This window comes from Heterodontus francisci, chromosome 36 (genome assembly GCF_036365525.1).
Source record: "Heterodontus francisci isolate sHetFra1 chromosome 36, sHetFra1.hap1, whole genome shotgun sequence".
NCBI lineage: Eukaryota > Metazoa > Chordata > Chondrichthyes > Heterodontiformes > Heterodontidae > Heterodontus > Heterodontus francisci.
In genome coordinates, this window is record NC_090406.1 from 8,547,899 (window position 1) to 8,566,563 (window position 18,665).

An 18,665-nucleotide genomic window follows, 5' to 3' on the forward strand; every position below is an offset into this window, starting at 1 on the left:
AGCCAAAGGATCATCCTCCGCCATTTTCGCCACCTCCAGCGTGATGCCACTACCAGTCGCATCTTCCCCTCCCTTCCCCTGTCAGCATTCCGAAGGGATCGTTCCCTCCGCGACACCCTGGTCCACTCCTCCATTACCCCCACCACCTCGTCCCCGTCCCAGGGCACCTTCCCTTGCAATCGCAGGAGGTGTAATACCTGCCCATTTACCTCCTCTCTCCTCACTATCCCAGGCCCCAAACACTCCTTTCAGGTGAAGCAGCGATTTACTTGTACTTCTTTCAATGTAGTATACTGTATTCGCTGCTCACAGTGTGGTCTCCTCTACATTGGGGAGACCAAGCGCAGACTGGGTGACCGCTTTGCGGAACATCTCCGCTCAGTCCGCAAGCAGGACCCTGAGCTTCCGGTTGCTTGCCATTTCAACACTCCCCCCTGCTCTCATGCTCACATCTCTGTCCTGGGATTGCTGCAGTGTTCCAGTGAACATCAACGCAAGCTCGAGGAACAGCATCTCATCTACCGATTAGGCACACTACAGCCTGCCGGACTGAACATTGAGTTCAATAATTTCAGAGCATGACAGCCCCCCACTTTACTTTCATTTTTAGTCATTTTTAGTTATTTTTTCTTCCTTTTTTTTGCATTCCTTTTTACATTTTTTACAATCTTTTTTTGCATTTATTTCATTTCATCTTAGTTTGTTCAGTTTGCTTACCCACTGTTTTTTTCAGGTTGTTTTTCTTCAGGTTTGCACTTGCTGATGTTCAATATTCAGTGTATTTACACCTAATCTGTACTAATGCTTTGTCTTTCAACACACCATTAACATATTGTTTGCCTTTGCTCCGTGACCTTTTGGTCAGCTATGTGGCCTGGTCCAATCTGCACCTTCTCCTTTGTTATCTCTTGCCCAACCCCCACCTCACTTGTTTATAATCTGTGACTTTTCTAATATTTGTCAGTTCCGAAGAAGGGTCACTGACCCGAAACGTTAACTCTGCTTCTCTTTCCACAGATGCTGCCAGACCTGCTGAGTGAATCCAGCATTTCTTGTTTTTGTTTCAGATTTCCAGCATCCGCAGTATTTTGCTTTTACCTTAAACATTCACTCCCTCCACCACACACAGTGGCAGCAGTGTGTACCATCTACAAGATGCACTGCAGCAACTCGCCAAGGCTTCTTCAATAGCACCTTCCAAACCCGTGACCTCTACCACCTAGAAGGACTAGGGCAACAGATGCACGGGAACACCACCACCTGCAAGTTCCCCTCCAAGCAACAAACCATCCTGACTTGGGACTATATTGCCATTCCTCCACTGTCGCTGGGTCAAAGTCCTGGAACTCCCTCCCTAACAGCACTGTGGGTGTACCTACACCAGATGAACTGCAACAGTTCCTGAAGGCAGCTCACCACCACCTTCTCAAGGGCAATCAGGGATGGGCAACAAATGCTGGCCTTGCCAGCGACGCCCACATCCCATGAAAGGATTAAAGAAAACAGTGACTATGCTTCAAGAGTGCTTCATTAGCTGTAAAACGCTTTGGGATGTCCTGAGGTCATGAAAGGTGCTATATAAATGCAAGTTTTTCTTTTCTTTGGCTTGGTGTAGAATTAAGTGATAACTTTACTGTGAAGCACCTTTGAGCTGCGAACATACAAATTAGGAGCAGGAGTAGGCCACTCGGCCCCTCGAGCCTGCTCCGTCATTCAATAAGATCATGGCTGATCTGATTGTAACCTCAACTCCACATTCCTGCCTACCCCCAGTAACCTTTCACCCCCTTGCTTATCAAGAATCTATCTACCTCTGCCTTAAAAATATTCAAAGACTCTGCTTCCACTGCCTTTTGAGGAAGAGAATTCCAAAGACTCAGGACCCTCTGAGAGAAAAAAACTCTCCCTATCTCTGTCTTAAATGGGCGACCCCTTATTTTTAAACCGTGACCCCTAGTTCTAGATTCACCCACAAGGGGAAACATCCTTTCCACATCCACCCTGTCAAGACCCCTCAGGATCTTATGTAAGGTTAATTAATTTTGGAGATTTTTTGTTATCCAAGGCTGACTGAAAAATAAATAATTTTATTTAGGTTTAAAAATTATACATTGTAGCTACTCCTTTGCTTGAAAATTCTTTCTTACAAACTCCGAGTTAGTGCACACGGGATCAAATGTTTGCCTAATTGCAGTATTGTCTGACATTGACCATTAGGAGAGTATCGCTAACTTGCTACCTCAAACTTTGTAGGAAACACTGGACACAAAGTAAGGGTACATCTCGATCATATATCATTACATATCTATATCATTACAGTTAGTTGGCTAATATTGCATGAATTTACCTTCTTCTCATGTCTCCAAGTGCTGAGGGAGATAAAGGTCCTTCCCAGCTATGTCTTCTGGAGCTGGACATGGACCTGATTAACAGAGGAAATGAATCTTGATCTTCACTGTCTGTTGCATTCTCAAGATCAGAAACATTGTTATTTTGATCCTCTCCAGTTCCGTCCATCAAATCACATCTGCCAGCTTTGTGTACCAGTGAAGTCTTATTGGTTTCTGTAGTTTCTTGTAAAGGACAGTAGGCCGTAAGCTGTGTGACATTATTTTCCCCAATGTTGCTGAGTTGCATTGGGGAGGTTGAAATAGTGTCTGCCCTGGCAATATCTTCTGAGCTACTAGCCACTGGAGAATGTGAAAGGCTAAGTTTCCCGAAGGGCACTAAACCTTGCAGCGATGATTCTAAGGAGGGAATATCTTCTGTGCTGCTGGTGGCATCTGTTGCAGAGTCATCATAATCCAGGAAGGCATCATCCTGCAGAGGAATTATTGGAGGAAACAAATTAATATTTTATTTAGGAAAATATAATAGTTGTCAAATGACCCATCTCTGAGTCAAAAGGTTGTGGGTTCAAGTCCCACTCCAGGGACCTAAGCATGTATTCAAGGCTGATACTCCAGTGTAGTACTGGTGTGAATCTTCACAAGGTGACATACCAATCCCAGGTGAGCAGAACTGGAGAATCACTGGGGGAAAAAATGGCCTGCTACTTTTTACAGAGTTTGAAGGAGTATGAGAGAGCAAGCTATCCAAGAGTGGTCCTAGACACCTTCCACCAGGCTGCCTTCTTGGCCAGAAAAGGTGTGTGGTGAAGAGAAGCTGAGAGAAGGGAGAAAAAGAGGAAATAATGAATAGCTTCCAAATGAAACCAGGAGCATATCTTTCCTGCTGGGAATGCTTTCCAGTATTGAGGAAGACCTATTCACAGTCTGCTGTGCCAAACCGAGTAAAGATGCAGCACAGAATCCTACCAAAGCACCCAACTAAAATGTTCCTCAATAGATAGTGTTCAGTGGCCCCAATTTATTTTCATGTGAAGATGGGAGGGTGGGTGGAGGGGGTTGTTGCTCAGCTTCCAGCGTGCTACCGAGTCCAAAGCTGAAATTTTCCCCTGATGGGTCAAACAAAATCTTCTTGGGATCCATAACGGAGCTCAAAACACTCAGACTGGGTTTGAACAAAGTGGCTACGTTTTCCCAGGGCTAAAATAATACTTGGATTTATATAGCAATCTATTGCATTGAAAGTCCGTCCCATGATTAATTATCCTTAGAAATGCAATGACTATCATTATATAGTCACATGTGGCAGCCATTTTGCAGCAACGATATCTGACCAACATCAAACCTTCTGTTTTTAAGTGGCATTGATTGAGGGAGGAATGTTGGTCAGGTCACTGGGATAATTTTACTATCTTACAGCATAAAAACTGGTCAATCAGCTTCTTAACAGTTCATCGGTTGGGTGAAAGGAACTCGTGATTTCAACTCACAGCCAAACATCTTTACCCTCCACCAACTGACCTCAGTCTTAGAATGCTGTACAATCTAATACTTGTATAAAACACATGTGGACCATTTATAGTGTGTCAAAGAAAAAGAATGAACATCTGTATTTCATTTTTTACCTATCATGTTGAATCTCAATGTTAGATGCAGGAAACAGTAACGATAGTGAAAACTGGCCTTAGATAAAATAAACCTTCCTCCATTTTTTTTCTTCTATTTACATTAAAAATATGTATTTCTAAATATATTTAATTTATCTTGCTGAAAAGTGCCTTTCGTGCAGAATTAAATAAATCTGAATGCAAAAAAAAAATAATCTCTCCAGTTCTGTTCCTGGTCTGGCCCAGATCCCAGGCAATGTTCATGCTGTGTTTTTGAACACACCGTATGTTTTGGCAGCTCCCACAATCTTTTCCTTTTCATAACATTTCACCACATGCAAATGTGGATAATTCCTTGGACAGCAGCCCAGGTACAGCAGCCTCAGACTGAGCTGCACTCTGAAGCCGTGTTTATAATAGACCAGAACTGTCCTTGAGACCCTCACAAATAGGAAAACCCTTGTGTCACAAAAACAGGAGGAGGTCATTCAGCCCCTCGAGTCTGTTCCTCCATTCATTTAGTCGTGGTTCATCTGTATCTACATTTACCCGTTGTGCTTCCTGACATCACCCCTGAACGACCTCACTCTAATTTCAGGATTAGACCTCCTTGTTTCTGGGCTGCCCCCCTGCAACCAGAGGTAATAGCTTCTCTCTATCTACCCGATCAACCTCTTTAATCATCTTAACCACAGAGCATTTCTGTTTCCCAACTTGCCATTAAGTTTAGAGTTTAGAAGAGTGAGAGGTGATCACATTGAAACATGTAAAATTCGTAGAGGGCATGACAGGGTAGATGCTGAGAGGATGTTTCCCCAAGGCTGGAGAGACTAGAACACAGCGTTACATTCTCAGAATAAGGAGTCAGCCATTTAGGAGTGAGATGTGGAGAAATTTCTTCCCTCAGAATTCTCTACCCCAGAGAGCTGTGCATGCTCAGACATTGAGTATATTCATGGCAACAGAAAATAGGAGCAGGATAAGGCCATTAGGCCATTCGGGCCTGCTCCGCCATTCATAAAAGATCTTGGCTGATCGTCTAATTCAGTACCCTGTTCCCGCTTTCTCCCCATATCCCTTGATCCCTTTGGCATTAAGAAATATATCTATCTCCTTCTTGAATATATTTAATGACTTGGCCTCCACTGCCTTCTGCGGTAGAGAATTCCACAGGTTCATCACCCTCTGAGCAAAGAAATTTCTCCTCATCTCGGTTCTAAATGGCATATCCCATATCCTGAGACTGTGACCCCTGGTTCTGGACTCCCCAGCCATCGGGAACATCCTCCCTGCATCGGGCCTGTCTAGTCCTGTTAGAATTTTATAGGTTCCTATGAGATCCCCTCGCATTCTTCTAAACTCCAGTGAATATAGGCCTAGTCGACCCAATCTCTCCTCATACGTCAATCCTGCCATCCCAGGAATCAGCCTAGTAAGTCTTCTTTGCACTCTCTCCATGGCAAGAACATCCTTCCTCAGATAAGAAGACCAAAACTGCATACAATACTCCAGATGTGGTCTCTCCAAGGCCCTGTATAACTGCAGTAAGACATCCTTGCTCCTGCACTCAAATCCTCTTGCAATGAAGGCCAACAAACCATTCACCTTCCTAATTGCTTGCTGCGCCTGAATGTTTGCTTTCAGCGACTGGTGTACAAGGACACCCAGGTCTAGTTGCACCTCCCCCTTTCCCAATCTATCACCATTCAGATAATAATCTGCCTTTCTGTTTTTACAACGAAAGTGGATAACCTCACATTTATCCACGTTATACTGCATCTGCCATGCATTTGCCCAACTTGTCCAAATCACATTGGACCTCTTTGCATCTTCCTCACAGCTCACAGCTTTGTGTCGTCTGCAAACTTGGAAATGTTACATTTAGTTCCCTCACCCAAGTCATTAATATATATTGTGAATAACTGGGGCCCAAGCACCGATCCCTGCGGTACCCCACTAGTCACTCCCTGCCACCCGGAAAAACACCCGTTTATTCATACTGTCTGTTTCCTGTCTGTCAACCAATTCTCAATTCATGCCAGTATATTACCCCCAATCCCATGTGCTTTAATTTTGCACACTAACCTCTTATGTGGGACCTTATAAAAAGCCTTCTGAAAATCCAAATACACCACTTCCACTGGTTCTCCCTTATCTATTCTGCTAGTTACATCCTCAAAAAACTCCAGTCGATTTGTTAAGCATGATTTCCCTTTCGTAAACCCATGCTGACTTTGTCCAATCCCGTTTATCCTTTCCAGGTGTTCTGCTATCACATCCTTTATAATAGACTCTAGCATTTTCTCCACTACTGATGTAAGGCTAACTGGTCTGTAATTCCCAGTTTTTTCTCCCTCCTTTTTTAAATAGTGGGGTTACATTTGCCACCGTCCAATCTGTAGGAACTGCTCCAGAGTCTACAGAATTTTGGAAGATGACCACCATCATTTCTAGGGCCACTTCCTTTAGTACTCTGGGATGTAGATTATCAGGTCCTGGGGATTTATCAGCCTTTAAGCCCATTAATTTCCCTAGCACAATTTTTTTTACTATTACTGATTTCCTTCAGTTCCTCCCTCTCATTAGACCCTTGGTTCCCTAACATTTCTAGGAGCTTATTTGTGTCCTCCTTTGTGAAGACAGAACAAAAGTATGCATTTAATTGTTCTGCCATTTCTTTGTTCCCCATTATAATTTCCCCTGTTTCTCACTGTAAGGGACCTTCATTTATCTTCACTAATCTTTTTCTCTTCACATATTTATAGAAGCTTTTACAGTCAGTTATTATGTTCCCTGCAAGTTTACTCTCATACTCTATTTTCCCCCATTTAATGTCCTCCGTTGCTGAATTCTAAACTGCTCCCAATCCTCAGACTTGCTGCTTTTTCTGGCAATTTTGTATGCCTCCTCTTTGGATCTAATACAATCCTTAATTTCTTTTGTAAGCCAGTTGAGCCACTTTGCCAGTTTTATTAAAACTAAAATACTGCGGATGCTGGAAATCTGAAATAAAAGCAAGAAATGCTGGAATCACTCAGCAGGTCTGGCAGCATCTGTGGAAAGAGAAGCAGAGTTAACGTTTCGGGTCAGTGACCCTTCTTCGGAACTAGCAAATACTAGAAATGTCAAAGGTTATAAGCAAGTGAGGCGGGGGTGGGGCGGAGGAGCGACCATAACATGATAGAATTCTTCATTAAGATGGAGCGTGAAGTAGTTGAATCTGAAACTAGGGTCCTAAATCAAATAAACGAAACTATGAAGGTATGAGGTGCGAGTTGGCTATGGTAGATTGGGGAACTTTACTAAAAGGGTTGATGGTGGATAGGCAATGGAATCTCTTGCCCCACCCCCACCTCACTTGCTTATAACCTTTGACATTTCTAATATTTGCTAGTTCCGAAGAAGGGTCACTGACCCGAAACGTTAACTCTGCTTCTCTTTCCACAGATGCTGCCAGACCTGCTGAGTGGTTCCAGCATTTCTTGTTTTTATTGCCAGTTTTATTTTTGTGCCAGACAGGAATGAATAATTATTGTAATTCATGCACACATTCTTTAAATATTATCCATTGCCTATCCACCATCAACCCTTTTAGTAAAGTTCCCAAATCTACCATAGCCAACTTGCGCCTCATACCTTCATAGTTTCCTTTATTTGATTTAGGACCCTAGTTTCAGATTCAACTACTTCACTCTCCATCTTAATGAAGAATTCTATCATGTTATGGTCGCTCCTCCCCAAGGGATCCCACACAACAAGATTGTTAATTAATCCTTCCTCATTGCATAATACCCAGTCTAGGATAACCTGTTCTCTAGTTGGTTCCTCAATGTATTGGTCGAAAAAACCGTCACATACACACTCCAGGAAATCCTCCTCCACAGTATTATTGCTAATTTGGTTTGACCAATCTATATGTAGATTAAAGTCACCCATGATTACCCTGTACCCTTTTTGCATGCGTCGCTAATTTCCTGTTTAATGCCATCCCTTACATCTCCACTATTGTTTGGGGGCCTATAGACAACCCCCACCAATGTTTTCTGCCCCTTGGTGTTTCTTAGCTCCACCCATACAGATTTTCCGAGCCAATATCCTTCCTCACTTTTGCATTGATTTTCTCCTTTACTACCAATGCTACTCCATCTCCTTTCCCTTTTTGCCTGTCCTTCCTAAATATTGAATACCCCTGGATGTTCAGTTCCCATCCTTGGTCACCCTGCAGCCATGTCTCTGTAATTGCAACTATATCATAACTGTTTATATCTATTTGCGCTGTTAATTCATCTACCTTATTGTGAATGCTCCGCGCAGTAAGACACAATGCCTTTAGACTTATCTTTCTAACATTGTTAGTCATCTTAGCTTTATTTTTCACTATGGCCCCATTTGTTTCTCATCCTTGTTTTCTCTGCCTTCCAATTTTGCTTCTTACCTTTCTGTCTTTCATTTCTATCCTTGTTTCCCCCTCCTCTGTCTCCCTGCTTAGATTCCCATCCCCCTGCCATTCAACACTGAGACCGATAGGTTTTTGGGTACTAAGGGAAAACAGGGATATAGAGATTGCACTGGAAGTTGGAGTTGAAGTGGAAAATCAGCCATGATTTTAGTGAATGGCGGAGCAGGCTTGAGGGGCCGAATGGTCAAATAGCCTGCTCCTGCTCCTATTTCTTATGTTCTTATGTTTAACATGGGAGATTGAATTCTGTTTGCAGACCCTGATTCCCTGATTCAATTATCCTTCACCCTCTAACTACACTTCACCCGAGAGCTATACTTGTTCATTATTGTCAATGCTCAACACCATGGGTTATCAGCTACATATGTACTGTATATGATGCTAGGTGTCAGCTGTGGCACAGTGGGTAGCACTTTTGCCTTTAAGTTACAAGATTGTCAGTTCAAGTCCCAGATACATGAGCATGAAATCCAGACTGTCACTCCCTGAGTACAGTACTGAGGGAGTGCTGCAATGTCAGAGGTGTCATCTTTTGGATGAGACGTTAAACCGAGGCCCTCTCTCAAGTGTGTGTAAAAGATCCCATGGCAGAAAAAGAAGAGCAGGGGAGTTACAGACAGTTTCCTAACCAATAGTTACCCCTCAATCAACATTACTACAGTAGATTGATCTGAGCATTATTGCATTGCTGTTTGTGGGAGCTTGCTGTGAAATATTTGGCTGCTGTGTTTCCTACATTACATTAGTAACTATACTTCAAAAGTAAAGTGCTTTGAGAAGACCTATGGTCGTGAAAGTCACCATATAAATGTAAGTTATGTCTTTCTTCACAAATGTAAACGGGCTTGGCAAACATTATTTTTATATATTAAGACTTTGTAAGAGTTACGAACCATTTGGGTGACTGAACTGTTTAATTACTCGGGTGATACTTGCCTTGCCCTCAGCCATCCTGTTGAAGTACATCTCCTCTACCTCACTGAGCGAGTTCGACCGGGTATCTGTGTTTACACAAGCTGGGAGTGACTGCTCCTGGACTCGGGGAAACTCGTGTGGGCATTGCTTGCATTCTGTGGAAAGTGAATACAAATAAAAGATAAATGAACCAAATAAAATATTAGCATTTACAGGAGAGGGGGGGTGGCGGAATTTATTTACACAGTGGGTTGTTATGATCTGGAAACACCTTGCCTGTAAGTGCAGTGGGAGCAGATCCAGCAGCATTTTCAAAAGGGGAATTGGATGAATACTTGAAAAGAGCTAGTGCAGACTTGATGGGCCAAATGGCCTCCTCCTGTGCTACATTGTTCTGTGATTGTACAAAGAGGAAAATTTTGCAGGGCTATCGGGGAAGGAGCAGGGGAGGGGGATTAATTGGATAGCTCTTTCAAAGAGCTGGCACAGGTATGATGGGCCTAATGGCCTTCTTCTGTTCTGTATCATTCTATAGCTTGTTACATATCTAAATGCCTCAAAAAGCCTTAGCTGGAGAACTACTCTTTAGCCCAGCCAGTAACATGTTGCCCCAGTCGGGTCAATGCTGGATTGTCTTTGCTTCCACCTCCCTGCCAGATTAAATAGACTACATCCTGGAGACCAATACTTCTGCTGGTCAATGCCACCGGAAGGAAGGAGGCCCAAAGTGGTACAGAACATGAAACCATCGACACTTACAGCACAGAAGGAGGCCATTCAGTCCTTCGTGTCGGTGTCAGATACCAATCTCACAGCCTGCGGATGTGAAGTCAAACCTTTTTTTCCAAGACAGTTCCCAAACTATCTCATTTTCTTTTTGTACACATGTATTGAGTCATCACATTCAGACGCTGCGCCTCAAAGGTTCAAATATGTTAAAAAAACAAAAGAGAGGAAGAAAACCAAACATTTCATGCTGGTTTCTTCTGACCGGGACCTAGAAATTTACAAGTATTCTTCAACCATCATAATTTCTCCCATGAACCAGAGCTTCACCTCTAACTTACTGCAATGTCAATTTATAACAATATGAGCCTGTGGCCTTAAAGAGACAGTCCTGTTTAAACACAGCTCTATTGGGTGTTACAATACTGCTTCTGTTATTAAAGCAGCATATCCTCACATCTACAGTGAGCAATGCCACAGGAGATCAGCTTGCAGTTCTATGATTTATACAAAAGCAATGTGATAATGACCAGATCATCTGATTTAGTGATATTGGGAAGGACAGCAGGTTGAACTCCCCTGCTCTTCTTTGAAATAATTCCATGCGATCTTTTACATCCACCTTGGGTTCACACCTCATCCGAAAGACAACACCTCCAACAGTGCAGCATTCCCTCAGTACTGCACTCGGAGTCTTAGCCTAGACTTTGTGATCAGGTCTCTGGAGTGGGATATGAACCCACAACCTTCACCCTCAAAGGCTGAAGTGCTACCCACTGATTCATGGCTGGCATTTAGAGGACTCCTGACCCCCTCCCCTCCCTCAGGGGGAGGAGTCTTAACATCATTTTGAAAGCAAACATTTTTACACGAATTGTCACAAAACTTTCAACTTCCGCTGACGGTGTCTTTTTTTTAACCTTTTCTAGTTTATTTCTATTTAATTGTTGAAGAGAAAGTCGTGGAATCTGTCTTGGAAGAGCTAATGAGCAGGCAGGAATTGAATCGATACAAGATATATCATCCTGTGTTACTGACTGTATCTCTATTGATGTTAATGCAGCTCCCTCACACTGTCACTCAGTAACCCCTCTCCCCCCAGCACCCTGCGTGACTGACTGTATCTCTACTGATGTTAATCCAGCTCCCTCACACTGTCACTCAGTAACCCCTCTCCCCCCAGCACCCTGCGTAACTGACTGTATCTCTACTGATGTTAATCCAACTCCCTCACACTGTCACTCAGTAACCCCTCTCCCCCCAGCACCCTGCGTGACTGACTATATCTCTACTGATGTTAATCCAACTCCCTCACACTGTCACTCAGTAACCCCTCTCCCCCCAGTGCCCTGTGTAACTGACTGTATCTCTACTGATGTTAATCCAACTCCCTCACACTGTCACTCAGTAACCCATCTCCCCCAGTGCCCTGTGTTACTGACTGTATCTCTACTGATGGTAATCCAGCTCCCTCACACTGTCACTCAGTAACCCCTCTCCCCCCAGCACCCTGCGTGACTGACTGTATCTCTACTGATGTTAATCCAGCTCCCTCACACTGTCATTCAGTAACCCCACTCCCCCAGTGACCTGTGTTACTGACTGTATCTCTACTGATGGTAATCCAGCTCCCTCACACTGTCACTCAGTAACCCCTCTCCCCCCAGCACCCTGCGTGACTGACTGTATCTCTACTGATGTTAATCCAGCTCCCTCACACTGTCACTCAGTAACCCCTCTCCCCCCAGTGCCCTGTGTGACTGACTGTATCTCTACTGATGGTAATCCAGCTCCCTCACACTGTCACTCAGTAACCCCTCTCCCCCCAGTGCCCTGTGTTACTGACTGTATCTCTACTGATGTTAATCCAGCTCCCTCACACTGTCACTCAGTAACCCCTCTCCCCCAACGCCTTGTGTTACTGACTGTATCTCTACTGATGGTAATCCAGCTCCCTCACACTGTCACTCAGTAACCCCTCTCCCCCCAGCACCCTGCGTGACTGACTGTATCTCTACTGATGTTAATCCAGCTCCCTCACACTGTCACTCAGTAACCCCACTCCCCCAGTGACCTGTGTTACTGACTGTATCTCTACTGATGGTAATCCAGCTCCCTCACACTGTCACTCAGTAACCCCTCTCCCCCCAGCACCCTGCGTGACTGACTGTATCTCTACTGATGTTAATCCAGCTCCCTCACACTGTCACTCAGTAACCCCTCTCCCCCCAGCACCCTGTGTTACTGACTGTATCTCTGCTGATGTTAATCCAGCTCCCTCACACTGTCACTCAGTAACCCCTCTCCCCCCAGCACCCTGCGTGACTGACTGTATCTCTACTGATGTTAATCCAGCTCCCTCACACTGTCACTCAGTAACCCCTCTCCCCCAGTGACCTGTGTTACTGACTGTATCTCTACTGATGGTAATCCAGCTCCCTCACACTGTCACTCAGTAACCCCTCTCCCCCCAGCACCCTGCGTGACTGACTGTATCTCTACTGATGTTAATCCAGCTCCCTCACACTGTCACTCAGTAACCCCTCTCCCCCAGTGACCTGTGTTACTGACTGTATCTCTACTGATGGTAATCCAGCTCCCTCACACTGTCACTCAGTAACCCCTCTCCCCCCAGCACCCTGCGTGACTGACTGTATCTCTACTGATGTTAATCCAGCTCCCTCACACTGTCACTCAGTAACCCCTCTCCCCCCAGTGACCTGTGTTACTGACTGTATCTCTACTGATGGTAATCCAGCTCCCTCACACTGTCACTCAGTAACCCCTCTCCCCCCAGTGCCCTGTGTTACTGACTGTATCTCTACTGATGGTAATCCAGCTCCCTCACACTGTCACTCAGTAACCCCTCTCCCCCCAGTGACCTGTGTTACTGACTGTATCTCTACTGATGTTAATCCAGCTCCCTCACACTGTCACTCAGTAACCCCTCTCCCCCCAGTGCCCTGTGTGACTGACTGTATCTCTACTGATGTTAATCCAGCTCCCTCACACTGTCACTCAGTAACCCCTCTCCCCCAGTGCCCTGTGTTACTGACTGTATCTCTACTGATGTTAATCCAGCTCCCTCACACTGTCACTCAGTAACCCCACTCCCCCAGTGACCTGTGTTACTGACTGTATCTCTACTGATGGTAATCCAGCTCCCTCACACTGTCACTCAGTAACCCCTCTCCCCCCAGCACCCTGTGTTACTGACTGTATCTCTACTGATGTTAATCCAGCTCCCTCACACTGTCACTCAGTAACCCCACTCCCCCAGTGACCTGTGTTACTGACTGTATCTCTACTGATGGTAATCCAGCTCCCTCACACTGTCACTCAGTAACCCCTCTCCCCCCAGTGCCCTGTGTGACTGACTGTATCTCTACTGATGTTAATCCAGCTCCCTCACACTGTCACTCAGTAACCCCACTCCCCCAGTGATCTGTGTTACTGACTGTATCTCTACTGATGGTAATCCAGCTCCCTCACACTGTCACTCAGTAACCCCTCTCCCCCCAGCACCCTGCGTGACTGACTGTATCTCTACTGATGGTAATCCAGCTCCCTCACACTGTCACTCAGTAACCCCTCTCCCCCCAGTGCCCTGTGTAACTGACTGTATCTCTACTGATGGTAATCCAGCTCCCTCACACTGTCACTCAGTAACCCCTCTCCCCCAGCACCCTGCGTGACTGACTGTATCTCTACTGATGTTAATCCAACTCCCTCACACTGTCACTCAGTAACCCATCTCCCCCAGTGCCCTGTGTTACTGACTGTATCTCTACTGATGGTAATCCAGCTCCCTCACACTGTCACTCAGTAACCCCTCTCCCCCCAGCACCCTGCGTGACTGACTGTATCTCTACTGATGTTAATCCAGCTCCCTCACACTGTCATTCAGTAACCCCACTCCCCCAGTGACCTGTGTTACTGACTGTATCTCTACTGATGGTAATCCAGCTCCCTCACACTGTCACTCAGTAACCCCTCTCCCCCAGCACCCTGCGTGACTGACTGTATCTCTACTGATGTTAATCCAACTCCCTCACACTGTCACTCAGTAACCCATCTCCCCCAGTGCCCTGTGTTACTGACTGTATCTCTACTGATGGTAATCCAGCTCCCTCACACTGTCACTCAGTAACCCCTCTCCCCCCAGCACCCTGCGTGACTGACTGTATCTCTACTGATGTTAATCCAGCTCCCTCACACTGTCATTCAGTAACCCCACTCCCCCAGTGACCTGTGTTACTGACTGTATCTCTACTGATGGTAATCCAGCTCCCTCACACTGTCACTCAGTAACCCCTCTCCCCCCAGCACCCTGCGTGACTGACTGTATCTCTACTGATGTTAATCCAGCTCCCTCACACTGTCACTCAGTAACCCCTCTCCCCCCAGTGCCCTGTGTGACTGACTGTATCTCTACTGATGGTAATCCAGCTCCCTCACACTGTCACTCAGTAACCCCTCTCCCCCCAGTGCCCTGTGTTACTGACTGTATCTCTACTGATGTTAATCCAGCTCCCTCACACTGTCACTCAGTAACCCCTCTCCCCCAACGCCTTGTGTTACTGACTGTATCTCTACTGATGGTAATCCAGCTCCCTCACACTGTCACTCAGTAACCCCTCTCCCCCCAGCACCCTGCGTGACTGACTGTATCTCTACTGATGTTAATCCAGCTCCCTCACACTGTCACTCAGTAACCCCACTCCCCCAGTGACCTGTGTTACTGACTGTATCTCTACTGATGGTAATCCAGCTCCCTCACACTGTCACTCAGTAACCCCTCTCCCCCCAGCACCCTGCGTGACTGACTGTATCTCTACTGATGTTAATCCAGCTCCCTCACACTGTCACTCAGTAACCCCTCTCCCCCCAGCACCCTGTGTTACTGACTGTATCTCTGCTGATGTTAATCCAGCTCCCTCACACTGTCACTCAGTAACCCCTCTCCCCCCAGCACCCTGCGTGACTGACTGTATCTCTACTGATGTTAATCCAGCTCCCTCACACTGTCACTCAGTAACCCCTCTCCCCCAGTGACCTGTGTTACTGACTGTATCTCTACTGATGGTAATCCAGCTCCCTCACACTGTCACTCAGTAACCCCTCTCCCCCCAGCACCCTGCGTGACTGACTGTATCTCTACTGATGTTAATCCAGCTCCCTCACACTGTCACTCAGTAACCCCTCTCCCCCAGTGACCTGTGTTACTGACTGTATCTCTACTGATGGTAATCCAGCTCCCTCACACTGTCACTCAGTAACCCCTCTCCCCCCAGCACCCTGCGTGACTGACTGTATCTCTACTGATGTTAATCCAGCTCCCTCACACTGTCACTCAGTAACCCCTCTCCCCCCAGTGACCTGTGTTACTGACTGTATCTCTACTGATGGTAATCCAGCTCCCTCACACTGTCACTCAGTAACCCCTCTCCCCCCAGTGCCCTGTGTTACTGACTGTATCTCTACTGATGGTAATCCAGCTCCCTCACACTGTCACTCAGTAACCCCTCTCCCCCCAGTGACCTGTGTTACTGACTGTATCTCTACTGATGTTAATCCAGCTCCCTCACACTGTCACTCAGTAACCCCTCTCCCCCCAGTGCCCTGTGTGACTGACTGTATCTCTACTGATGTTAATCCAGCTCCCTCACACTGTCACTCAGTAACCCCTCTCCCCCAGTGCCCTGTGTTACTGACTGTATCTCTACTGATGTTAATCCAGCTCCCTCACACTGTCACTCAGTAACCCCACTCCCCCAGTGACCTGTGTTACTGACTGTATCTCTACTGATGGTAATCCAGCTCCCTCACACTGTCACTCAGTAACCCCTCTCCCCCCAGCACCCTGTGTTACTGACTGTATCTCTACTGATGTTAATCCAGCTCCCTCACACTGTCACTCAGTAACCCCACTCCCCCAGTGACCTGTGTTACTGACTGTATCTCTACTGATGGTAATCCAGCTCCCTCACACTGTCACTCAGTAACCCCTCTCCCCCCAGTGCCCTGTGTGACTGACTGTATCTCTACTGATGTTAATCCAGCTCCCTCACACTGTCACTCAGTAACCCCACTCCCCCAGTGATCTGTGTTACTGACTGTATCTCTACTGATGGTAATCCAGCTCCCTCACACTGTCACTCAGTAACCCCTCTCCCCCCAGCACCCTGCGTGACTGACTGTATCTCTACTGATGGTAATCCAGCTCCCTCACACTGTCACTCAGTAACCCCTCTCCCCCCAGTGACCTGTGTTACTGACTGTATCTCTACTGATGTTAATCCAGCTCCCTCACACTGTCACTCAGTAACCCCTCTCCCCCCAGTGCCCTGTGTGACTGACTGTATCTCTACTGATGTTAATCCAGCTCCCTCACACTGTCACTCAGTAACCCCTCTCCCCCAGTGCCCTGTGTTACTGACTGTATCTCTACTGATGTTAATCCAGCTCCCTCACACTGTCACTCAGTAACCCCACTCCCCCAGTGACCTGTGTTACTGACTGTTTCTCTACTGATGGTAATCCAGCTCCCTAACACTGTCACTCAGTAACCCCTCTCCCCCCAGTGACCTGTGTTACTGACTGTATCTCTACTGATGGTGATCCAGCTCCCTCACACTGTCACTTGCCTTTTGAAATATACTGCTGTAAAATGGAACATTATGTTTTCTGTTTATATTACCAAAAGGGTGGCACAGTGGCGCAGTGGTTAGCACCGCAGCCTCACAGCTCCAGGGACCTGGGTTCAATTCTGGGTACTGCTTGTGTGGAGTTTGCAAGTTCTCCCTGTGACCATGTGGGTTTTCTCCGGGTGCTCCGGTTTCCTCCCACAGCCAAAGACTTGCAGGTTGATAGGTAAATTGGCGGTTATAAATTGCCCCTAGTGTAGGTAGGTGGTAGGGAATATGGGATTACTGCAGGGTTAGTATAAATGGGTGGTTGTTGGTCGACACAGTGGGCCGAAGGGCCTGTTTCAGTGCTGTATCTCAAAATAAATAAATACTGAGGGGAAGGTCAAAATTTAGTGGCTCAGAAGAGCATCAGGCAAATAGAGTAGCTGAGGAAAATCAAGTCAGGGCTCGCTATGGCCAATCCTGAAGTTTAAAAGCTTAGGATTTTTTTTGGGACGATAAGGGAATCAAAGAATATGAGGATAGGACAGCATGGAGTCGAGATAGAAGATCAGTCATGATCTTAGTGAATGCTGGAACAGACTCGAGGGACCGAATGGCCTACTCCTGCTCCAATTTCACGATTTCTTCAAACCTGTAGGAGGAAGTGAAGATTCAGTTTGAGGGGTTCCAAAATTTGGAGGCTCTGATATCAGAGTTGAAGATGGTATGATGGGTCTTGATTCCACCACAGTGCCGTGTTTGCTTTTAAATGTTTACAGAGTTCCTATTGAAAGAGTCCTGTTAAGATTTCAAAGGACTACTCTTTCCAAATTTAGATTTTCAGCAAATAGCAAAGTCATTGCATGTGAGAAACACTGGCCAGCACGAGGCAGCAGCTGCCTTTGTGGTTTGTTGCTGTGCCATGTGTGTGTGTGTGTGTGTGTGTGTGCGCGCGGGTGTGTTGGTGTGTGTTTTCTCATCTGCTGCTTAAACCTTCATCCATGCCTTCTTTACTTCCAGACCTCTGCTGGCCTCCCGTATACTACCCTCTGGAAACTTGTGATCATCCAAAACCTGGCTGCCCGTGTCTTAACTCGCACCAAGTCCCATTTATCCATCATCCCCTGTACTCGCTGACCTACATTGGCTCCCGGTTAAGCTAAAATTTTGATTTTAAAATTCTCATCTTTGTTTTCAAATCCCTCCATGGCCTCGTCCCTCCCTTTCTCTGTAATCTCCTCCAGCCCTACAACCCTTCGAGATATCTGCACTCCTCTAATTCTGGCCTCGAGGATCCCCGATTTTAATCACTCCACCATTGGTGGCCGTACCTTCAGCTACCTGGGCCCTAAACTCTGAAATTCCCTCCCTAAACCTCCCTGCTTCTCTGTCTCGTTTTCCTCCTTTCAGACTCTCCCAAAAACCCACCTCTTTGACCGTGCTTCTGGTCATGTGCCCTAATATCTCCTTACATGGCTCAGGGTCATATTTTATGTTATAATACCTCATGAAGCACCTTGGGACATTTTATTACATTGAAGGTGCTATATAAATGCAAGTTGTAGTTGTTGTGTGTGCAGGCATGTGACTGTGTGTATCTGTGTGTGGGTGCACGTGCGTGTATGTGCACACATACCCAGTCAGCCCATCCCTTTTCAATTAGTCTCGACCCAATCTTACCTCCCCTTCTACCCTTCTCCCTCAGTCCTATCTCGCTGCAGGAATGCATTCGACTTTTCTCTTAATTGCACTGCAATGGCCTTTCCAGCAAACCATTCTCGGACTCTGGGAGAGGAAATATTCTGAGTTCTGGATTCCAAACGTTTACCCAGAATTTCCTTGGGATTGTCTCTTTGGTGTGTTTCTGCCAAATCACTGCCAAAATTACACTGGAGGAGTGGGAGAAATAACAAGGAAATCTCCCAAGAGGTACTTGTTAGATGAATTTACAATTTCAATATATGGAGAAGGCCTTCTT

General features: G+C 46.0%; 1 protein-coding gene across 8 annotated transcripts in view; it reads right to left on the reverse strand.

The window, feature by feature from the left end:
* The window catches only part of arhgef18b (rho/rac guanine nucleotide exchange factor (GEF) 18b), a 232,652-nt gene that overhangs the window by 130,933 nt on the left and 83,054 nt on the right, over positions 1–18,665 (reverse strand). For all 8 annotated transcript variants that reach the window (XM_068016099.1, XM_068016098.1, XM_068016097.1 and 5 more), the window contains exons 2-3: positions 9,351–9,484; positions 2,348–2,820 (exon numbers count right to left, since the gene is read on the reverse strand). In XM_068016099.1, the coding sequence (XP_067872200.1) occupies positions 2,348–2,820; positions 9,351–9,380 (503 nt within the window). In that variant the 5' untranslated portion in view covers positions 9,381–9,484. The remainder of the gene's footprint in view (positions 1–2,347; positions 2,821–9,350; positions 9,485–18,665) is intronic.